Source organism: Barbus barbus (genome assembly GCF_936440315.1).
Source record: "Barbus barbus genome assembly, chromosome: 30".
NCBI lineage: Eukaryota > Metazoa > Chordata > Actinopteri > Cypriniformes > Cyprinidae > Barbus > Barbus barbus.
This window is the reverse complement of record NC_136758.1, coordinates 8,852,905-8,863,655: the sequence shown is the minus strand read 5'-3', so window position 1 is coordinate 8,863,655 and position 10,751 is coordinate 8,852,905. Positions and strand designations below refer to the sequence as shown.

Sequence of the window (10,751 nt, the reverse complement as noted above, 5' to 3'; positions counted from 1 at the left end):
TCTGTAACGCTAACACTCATTTCACACTTCTTGCCATCCCATATAAAACTGAAATGAAGAGGAGTAATTATGTGTGAAGTTTCCAGAGCTGGTGTCCAGTGTGGGCTGAGGTACAGAGAAAGAGGTAACAGTAGTCTGGCACATTCTGTTGAGGTAAGAGCTGGTAGTTCTGGTCCTTGCCGAGTCCGGGCTCACCTGGATCCGTAGCTGGTCTATGCGTACATAGTTAGCTGAAGCCACTGGAGAAAATTAAATTTAACACTGAAGTTCAACATTTTGCAATCAGCCAACCTACAGTTTTAAATGGCGTCGTCCTGATGCTAAACATTACATTATGTTTTAAGATGATGAACTGGTGTCCACTCACCTCCAGTACATTAAGGCTGATGGTGCCGTCTCCACCTTGCTCAAAGGCCTGGAATGCTCCTACAATGAGAACAGGTTCATTTTAGCACACACAGGCCTTAAATCAAATGTTGGTAAAATATTAATATGAAACTTCAACCTAAACCCACTGAAATCTTTAACTGTTTACATACTGTGTTGGGTCATTTGCAGGAAGTGGTTCTGTATGTGTTCCTCATGACTCTCAGTTTGTAAAGAAGTTTAATTTGAAACATTTTATGAACAAATACGTACGTTTTCTTTGTCCCCACACTTTCCCTTCAACCCTGTAATGCTGAGATTTCCTTGTTTTAGTTCAATTGTTGCCGCATTGTAGTAGTTCATTCCATCGTGGCCAAAATATGGCAAAAAATGTGTACAAATTGGCCACTATTTAATGCATTTAATTTAATTAGTTCTTAAATCTGGAATCTGATGTTTACTTAATGTCCTAATGATTTTTGGCATAAAAGAAAAATCAATAATTTTGACCCATACCATGTATTTTTGACTGTTGCTACAAATATACCCCAGCGACTTAAGTTTTGTGCTCCAGGGTCACATATTTAATAGAGACATTTATTAGTATTTTATTGTTTACCTTTTCAATCTCAATAGTCAACTCTGTTATGAGAAAAATTCAGCAATCAGTCAGCAAATTTTTACAGAAAAAATACTGTTCTTGGCACAACCCACAAAAATACCGACTGCCAATAATGTGGTGTGATACACTGATATCTACTCGCTATTTTGTCATTTTTATAATGTCTTCAATCTGAAGACATTTTGAATGTAAACAGGGTTGACAAAAATTAAGATTTTGTCTTTTTAATGCATGATTTATCAATTAAACTGTGCCCTTATAAAAAGTCTATAATTACTATGGCAAAGATAATATTGTAGATGCAAAATAATATAAAATAGTGATAAAAAAATCCCAGCTTAAATGGCACCACTTCCTGAGAATGATACAGTGTATTGTTTACTATATACTATTTGTTGTACATTTGCTAAAGAAAAAGATTACAACTTACTGAACATCCCCTCTAGTCGCACAAGGCAGCTGACGAAACTGTCAAAGTCCACATTCATGTTTTCATTGGCGTAGCGCATGGTGATGATGTCATAGAGCAGGTTATTCAGATGGAACCCTGAGTGGCACACAAAACACGTGACTGAACAGTGACAAGACCATTAGAGAGAGAGACAAATGCTCTTCAATATGAGAACAGATGAACAGTAGAAATACATGAAAACCTTCTAACCTGCATCATTGATGGCGTTTCTCATCTCGTAGCTGCTGATAGTGTCAGTGTGATCAAAGTCATAGTGCTTAAAGATTCCCTGTGGAGAAAATTGAAGTCAATGTAAGTCTTTGTATTAGTAGTAGTAGTAGTATTGCCATTTATATAGGACATAATGAGGAGATTTCAAACCTGCCACTGTTTGATTATGTTCCACAAGTGTCTAAACTCTTGTAGATTAATTCTTCCTTTTCCATCCATCTGTGTGATTAGGGTTAAGATAGATCTGCATGCAGTATTGTACACTATCACATCTGCTATGAAATTAAAGCTACTGTACATGAAATGAAACTGTCAGAATCAAAATAGATGCGTCAAAATCTTTCTTTTCCACCCTGTTATGCTGTGAAATTTCCATATTTATGTTTTTAACTCAATCAAGGCTGCATTTATTTGATCAAAGATACAGTAAAAGCAGTAATATTCTGAAATATTATAATTTTTAAATAACTGCTTTCTGTTTCAATGTACTTTAAAATGCCATTTATTCCTGTGATGCAAAGCTGAATTTTCAGCATTATTACTCCAGTCTTCATTGTCACTTGATTCTTCAGAAATCATTTATGCCGATTTGATGCTCAAGAAATATTTCTTATTATTATCAATGTTGAAAACAGTTATGCTGCCTAATATATCTGTAGAAACCATGATGTTTTCTAATCAAAGGATTTATTGATGAATAGAAAGTCTTGAATCTTGTCAAAACACAAAAGAATATTAACCAATTAATGTGGAGAAATATTATTGGATTTTTACACTGACCTTCTGTAATATACATTATTCAGTTGGCACATTTTTTTAAATAAAGAAATGTCAAAACTAGTGATAATATCTGAATTGACGTTTCTATTGATTGACGTTTCTGTTGATAAGAACTTTAGGGAGAATATGAATTCCTAAGTGACATATTTGAGATAACGTAGCATTCTAGGGCTAAGCTAAGGCTTATCATTAATAACGATAAATAACTATTGGAACATTGCAAAGCTGTAACCACATTGGCTGATGTAAACAATAAAGCCACAAATGATACCTTTTCCTGAAAATAACCCAAATGTTTTGGACAATATCATTAAAGGGGCTTTACATAAATTATGTAATCTTGATACAAAGGATACATCCATGAGGGCAATCATGCTTCTACAGCTCTCTCGACTGAAGCCCTCGGTGTGTAGGTCCTTGTCTGAAAACAGCAGAGACTTTCCTGAAAACATTATATAGAAAAACCACAAACATTCAATGAATAATCATTCAAAGATACGTACGTTTAGACACCACCTTGTTCAAGACATCTTTGAGTTCATTGGCTGTGATCTCCATTTGCTGCAAGACACAAGAATAAACAGAAAGTCAGGTGTGGTGTTTATTACGCCAACATAAAACTGTCGGGATATGGCTGTTACCACTGTTACCACTGGCATGGCCAATTACCGGTCCCACCCCACCACCATACTCACACTCCCCCCAGCGCTCAGTGGCTCCCCAGTACTCACGTCCCCCGCGATCTGCTGGAAAATAGACAGGAACTGCTGGTCCTCCTCGCTCTCTTCCCCAGTCGAAGCCGGAGCTGGCTGATCAGACATGGGAGTTTTAAAATACAAACGTGAGAACTGAACTTAATGTGTGAGTAGATTCTATATTCTTTATTCTCAATAATTAATGCAAATTTTATTTGAACAGTTTTGTCCCTCAAAAAAAAAAAGTGTCAAATAAAGTACTGAGAATGAGCCGAAATTGCTTTTGTGACATTCGCTTGCCAATTGGCTGCAACAGGGTTGCTAAAGTGTTCAGGGCTGTTTTCGTTAGAGAGCTGTTAGGAGGTTGAAAGACAAAAGAGTTCACCCTAGGTCCGCTCCAAATCTCCAAGATATTCTTGGGCTGGATTTATGAAAAACGTTTTTTGAAATAAGTAATGAAATTTCTTAAGAAAAATTCTGATAAATTAATTTAAAAAAAAAATCTTTCTACAAGTGAGGTCAAAAGTTTACATCCTCCTTTCAGAATCTGCAAAATGTTAATTATTTTACCAAAATGAGAGGGATCAAATGCATGTGCTTGTTTATTTAGTACTGACCTGAATACGATATTTCACATAAAAGATGTTTACATATAGTCCACAAGAGAAAATAATAGTTGAATTTATAAAAAATGACCCCGTTCAAAAGTTTACATCCCCTTGATTCTTAATACTGTGTTGTTACCATCCACAGCTGTGTTTTTTTTGTTTAGTGACAGTTGTTCATGAGTCCCTTGTTTGTCCTCCACAGTTAAACTGCCTGCTGTTCTTCAGAAAAATCCTTCAGGTTCCACAAATTATTTGATTTTCCAGCATTTTTGCACTATATTTTATAAAACTATATTTTAATGCAATGTTACTCAACTGATTTAGTTTATCATAAGTATATACGTATTATTTGTAGTTTATTTGATAGGGACAATGTACAAGTGCACCAAATCCTTTCTGATAAGAAGCAGAAGATACTTTGCATCGCATTATAATATATATCTTTCCACCTATAATCCCTAATGGTCTGTTCGACAATGCAGAAAAGCTCCCATGACAAGAATCTTTTGACTAAAATGTTCACTAGTTTCAGTGACATACAGTACATTAATTCATTCGAATAACGTTTTTATTTAATTTTACTCAACAAATTCTCTGTTTACTGTGTTCTTGAGAAGGTGTACTTGAGAACTTCTTGGGAAGGTTTTAACATATTGTTTCAGAAATTGTTGACATTTAAATTGAAACTATTTTTGGTTAGTTTAATGTGGTTTAAGTTAGCTTTAAGAAAATAAATATGACTGTTTGTAAAAGGAAATTTGATAAATTTGTTTTTAAAAGAGGTAAATTATTTGAAAAGAATCACATGGGTTTGAATCAGATTCAGTTAGATGGTCAGTTTACACCCAGATGGTGCATGTTACCCACTGACTCGGGTTAACTTACCCCTAACCCGGGGCAAATTGAGCCACGGGAACACTTTTTATTTTATATATAAGAAGCCATGTTTTTATAACCCTTGTCATAGATACACTCTGATCATTTAAGTGTTAAAAGTACTACTTAGGGTTAGTAGTTTGGTAGTATTTGTAATAAATGCACGTCTCAGTTGAACTCAAATGCTTTGTAGATGATCAAGTACTTACCACTGGATGATCAGCTTCAATCCTGTTCATCTCCCTGAGAAGAAACCAACAAACACCGGTCACCACAGTAAACAGCACAGGTCATCAAAGAGCCTTTCATCATGTAGGTTTTCCTTCATATTTGAGCTTATTCTTCAGTATGTCTGTCCTGTGTTTTGAGCCACTTTTAATTGCCAAATGATCAACTGTTATTCTGCTTATATCAGCCATATAACCATACTTTTTTTTTTTTGTAAGAATTACTCAAATTTACCATGTGTGAGTAATCAAAGTATAATTACTTAAATGTATCATTAAAAGTTAATTCTCTGCATAATTTTATAAAAGGGGAGAAGTTTGATCAACGGTTACAATGACGATCACAGGGCCAGTGGTTAATACACAGTTAGGTCACATCAAGAAATCATTTTGGACATGATCCTTGTTAAAATACTCTGATTCCTTGTCCTTCATCAGCATTCCTTGGAGAACCTCGGCAGGCCTTTGTGTGTCCATGTCTTTCTTGAAGCTGAAGTTTAATTGTGCTTCAGAGTGGGTCAGAACTCAAAGGAAATGTTTACCAGAGGGTCCCAAAATGTGCTGGTGCTTGTCCTAAAAAAGATTCCATTACAGCCTCAAACTGGGGCCGATTTCTTCCAGCTCTACAAATCAAATTGTCGTTAAAAATTGTGTTTTTTTTCCACCCATTTTCCCAACTGTTTCCCATCCCCTCTGTATAGACAACTCAATCAGGTTACAAAGGTGTTACCTTGGTATTCATCTGATAATGTAGCCATGCCCCTTTGTACATAAAATAAAGCACATTTAATGCGTTTGCTGCCAATTGACTTGAGTATCAACTTCTGTAGCAGCTGCTTTCAAACCAGGTGTTTCCGAAGTTTTTCAGTGGGCAACGATACATAAGTTTTCAGGGGTCATTTACACAGAATGAGTTTCTGAAATGAAAACAAATTGATCTGAGCATCACATTTACAAAAAGACACAAACTGGGAGCGGAAACAACAAAACTCATGTGTTTAGCGCATTTTTACATCAACAAGCAATGAAAGAGCAGCGCATTGGAATCCAAAAACGTATTTTTGCAGTAAAAAAAATCAGATTTCACTTAAGAATAAAAAATATGAAAGTCTGAGGAAAAATGTACTCCGATATCATATATCAAAAAATAAATAAACATCCCTCCCATCCCTTCTGCTTTCACTCACTCAGAGGTATTTCTCTTTTCAGAGAAGACGCGGAGGATGAACTCGCCTTCCTGGTGGGGCTCGTAGGTGGAGGGAACGATGACATACTCCCCAGGGCTCAGGCGGAAACGCTGGGTCACCTCGCGCAGGTTAATGTAGGCCCTGGAACGAGCCTTAGACGTGCTAGACGTGAAGAACTCCTTCTGCATGGGCTGCTTGTTTCCGTGCATCTGACAGACAGAGAAACACAGAAGCAAGAAAGGAATCTGATCAGTCATAAAGAAGTTTATATTTGATCTATAAAACAGTGGTGAATGCACAAAAGCACAAAAGAACTAGAAGTGGTAAAGCGAGAGCACTGCATGAACAGCATGATATCATCAAGCCTCGAGTCCAAACATTTATCGTCTTCACATTTTCATACCTCCTTTGGAACCTATGGAAAAATGGAAAGAGTTAAAAGAGGGTTGGATGCATTATCAACCAGATAAATATCTCTATGTGTGATGAATGTTGCTATTTGCATAATTTCACGCCGTTAATGACAGAATAAAAACACATGATCTATATTCTCTGTTTGATACCTCGTAGATGGAAAATCCAATAGTGAAGAGATTTGCACCCATCTTGCGTTCTCTACGCCTGTTTTTCTGCATTAGAGCAACAACAAAAGTGCAAGACACTTCATTATCCTCCGGATCATCATCTTCCTCCGAGAGACGCAGGCGGTATTGTGGATTTGTCCAGAATGTGTCTATAGGAGGCCACACATATTATATTAAAACCATTATTGTTTCCTCAGAGACTTTATTTTTTGTTTTTTCATATTTTTAACCAGTGAGGCACTTTTAGATGCATTTTAAGAATGAAAGCTGCTATGCAAATTAAATGTAAGATTAATATTATAATTAAAATATAAAATAAATGATTTGCTTATTTTAGTTGTTTTCATTCCAGTTTCAATTCATTCAAAAAACAACGCACCTGGATAATTCCTGCATCCTCCAGCGGAGCATCCTCTTACCCAGCGTCCCTCGTTAACAGACACTGTCCATTTGTGTAATTTATCGTCCTCCAGAGCATCAGGGGTCAGGTTGCAAATCTCAATTTTAGTGTAATTTTTCTTAAAATCCTCAAATGACATCCTACAGGTCGACAACAAGAGTTCAAACTGTATTTCTCTAAGTGAATAAAGACATAATATCCTTTGCAAGCAGCTTTTGTGCTGTTTATTTAAAACCTCTCAGTGTTGTAGTTGAGACCAGCTCATTCTAGTCTGAGTCCAGACTAAGTCAGGACCTTATTTTGTAATTGATCTGAACCACAACACGGTCTGCATGACTCTCAGAATCATTAGGATATGTTTGCTTGTTTGTTTGAACTCACCAGAATTCTCCATCTTCAGCATTCTGTTGCTGAAGTTTCTCTTTTTCCCCTTTAGAGAGGGTCTCCCACTCTTTTGAACTGCAGTAAAAAAAAGAAAAAGAAATGATTGTAGTAACTGTATACTAACATCTGCCTTTTAACCCCGTAAAGACTGACAAATGACATTTTTAATGGAAGTTAGAAGTTCATTGACTAAAGTTTATCGAGTTTATTGAATACAATTAAAAATAAAATTGCATATACAAAACATGCATACAATACAGTGATTAATGAGAGAAATACAAATAAACATTCCTCAGAAGATTACATTTGTATGTCTCTGATGATAATGAACTAAACAATAAATAATTAAACTCATCCATACAGAACACATTTTCCTACAGTAATTTAGAATAACTAAAATATTATAGATTTTGTTAATATTTTGAATGTTTTTATTTTTGTATTTTACATATATATTTAATATATCTTTTTTTACAACATAAAAAAAAATGATATATGGATACTCAAGCAAATCCAAGTTGAAAAATTAAAGTGTTCATCATGAAATGTTACTAACAAAATAAAAATGTTTACTTTATATATCTTTATAAAGATTTCACAGAAAAAAGACATGTACCATGACATGAAGATGGACATTTTTTACATGAAGATGCAGATTTACATGAAGATTTACAGAATGCATGCAGCAGGTTGTGTGCATCAGGTTTTGAACATGTTGATAATTAAGAGGTCAAAATGTATATTAAATATGATGCAGTAGGCACTATAGTCTTCAACAGGTTTAAATTCAGGAATAAGTAGATACTCACTTATCGCTCCAAGGTCCATTCCATTCTACCTGCCCCCAAGGGTTACGCAGACGCACCAGACAAACTTTAGACTCCTTCTGCTGGGACTGTTTACACTGCAGACACAAAATATCACAAATACCATCAGACACTCTCAGAGTAAATTTAGAAACACGACTATCATAAACTAAATAGTGCTGGACACTGATTAATCACGATTAATCACATCCAAAATAACAAGTTTGAAATCGGGTTGTATATATAAATACACACACACACACACATGTATATATTTAAGAAAAATATGCTATGTTTACATATTAAATATATTTATATATAATATAAATTATATCAATATATTTACTTGTAAATACATGTAAATATTTTCAAAATACATACTGTATGTGTCTTTATACGTAATAAATATATACAGCACACACACGTTACATAAACAAAACCTTTATGTGATTAATCGCGATTAATCGTTGCACCAGCACTAAAAAGAAATAATCCTAAAAGTAGCAGATAATAGAAGGTTTACCTCCTCAACAGCAGTAACAGAGTAGGCATGACCCTTCACAAGTCCTGTTGTAGTACGAGTTTCAAAGCGGGCTGGAACCAGGGACTGTGGGTAAAAAATTCAATTGCTTTATGGTAGGATACTAGGATTTGGACCAAAAGTTATTGTTTTTAATAAAAAAATGTTTACGATTAATAGTGTTTCAAAATAAAACAGCAATATTATCCATAAATGCAGGTCATTAAGCTTCCTTCTTCCGCTTGACTCACATCAATGGAGCAGCCCATGAGGGAGCCTCTCTCCAGAGCTTTCTTCATGATCTTATACAGCTCTTTAGGGGCCTCCTTCATCTCATAGAATTCAGTCACTCCACCGGTGAAGTCCTCCATCGCCTCAGCAGTGTTTCCACCTTTGAGAGCCTCATAGGAACCATGAAGCCTTAATAGGAATACACAAATTACATTGAGACACCTTAATGGCAAAAATAAAGGAAGTGTGAAAGTGTTGGAAGATTATACCGCACTTCTTTGTATTGAGCTGGTATGTGCACAAATTAATGATAATAAATTCCTGCTGTACTTCAGTTATTGTACGGTTACTTACTACTTACTAGTTTAAAAAAAGAAAAGAGAAAAATGCCAATAAAGTACCACACGAACAGTGTTGATTGTTCTAAACAATAATATCTGCTATTTGAGAATTATTCTCAGGAATTTGTGCCATTTGTGTTTATATGCATTTTGAGGACGTCTAAACTAAAATATCAGTATTTTTATAATCATTCAGTTTGCATGTCATCATGCATTTCGTAAATGTAAAAGGTGATGTATTTTGTATATTAATATGAACAAGAATTGGAATGTACCCAAACATTTATTAATATGGATTTTGTGGTACAGAGAGATCCTTTCGTTCATACAAATTAGGCACCCCTTAAAAGAAGCATAAACTAAAAATTCTGATTTAAAAAGTCAGAATTAGAGGATGTTAATTCAAAATGACAAGATATAATTTTGACTGACAAAATTATATCAGAAATGTGTTATAAACTTGCAGTTCTCAGAATGAAAGTCTGAATTGTGAGATAAAAAAATGGCAATTATCTTTGGTAAGCAAAACTTAATTTTAATGTGACACTATAGTAATAATAATGTGTTATTACTATAGTAATAACAATAAATTATGCATAATTACAAGCAATTAACCCAAAACCAAACCCTTATCCTAAACTTAACTCGATATAAAGTATCTATATTTAATTAATTACTCAGTACTTATTTGTGTTATTATACATTAACAATATTACCTCAAAATAAAGTATAACCTTATATTGTTTTATATTCCTGGTGGTAATGGGCTTCCATAGTCTAGTGCATGTTAATACAGAAATACAAAGGTAAAGCAGTGCAATGCAATGCAAACAAAAAAAAACCTTCTGTGTTAATAGTCACTTCATGTAACAGGGTTGACACAAAAGTTGATGTGTTGATTAATGCAAACTTACTTTGCAAGCTGTAACTGTATTTTTAGGATTGGGGGTATATTCACGTACAAATCACAAAGTTTCCTCAAAATGGCCTATGCATTTATATATTTTTGAAATATATAAATCCTAAAAGATGTTCCAGCTTTTAAATTTGAAGGCCTGACCAATTCCAAAACATATGAAGTTAATGTCATGCACAGATACTTACTTAGCATAAGCTTTTTCCAGAAGAGCGCTCCAGAATTCATTCCTTTCAGCTGATTTGGTGAACACCAGCTGGTTGTTGGAGGTGGGAATGCGGTCATCGATAACGACATCCACCCAGTCGCCATAATGCCAGAACTGAGTTGGAAAACAAAAAGAGGAAGACACAGAAGTCAGATTTAAAGAAGATATGAATCAAAATCTATTTTGTTCAATGTCACTGACCTGGAAATGGAAAATTCCAGTATAGCCTTCAGAGAAGCTCTGCTCTTGTGGTACAACACGACATAGCAGCTTGTCGTTCATAGTCAAGGATGCAATGGCTGCAAGCAACCAGCAGTC

The 10,751-nt window shown here is 34.9% G+C and overlaps 1 protein-coding gene across 1 annotated transcript; it reads right to left on the bottom strand.

Annotated features, from left to right (window-relative positions):
- Positions 1-21: 21 nt before the first annotated feature.
- LOC306850041 (calpain-3-like) lies at positions 22-10,715 on the bottom strand (the record flags this gene model as incomplete). The annotated part of the gene is made up of 18 exons (XM_079385450.1): positions 22-105; positions 368-426; positions 1,419-1,535; positions 1,650-1,728; positions 2,807-2,892; positions 2,954-3,011; positions 3,146-3,259; positions 4,839-4,872; positions 6,044-6,252; positions 6,447-6,458; positions 6,607-6,776; positions 7,007-7,167; positions 7,409-7,486; positions 8,221-8,315; positions 8,741-8,824; positions 8,989-9,157; positions 10,414-10,547; positions 10,635-10,715. 18 exons carry the CDS (start codon positions 10,713-10,715, stop codon positions 22-24), a joined length of 1,824 nt encoding a protein of 607 aa, XP_079241576.1.
- Positions 10,716-10,751: the final 36 nt, after the last annotated feature.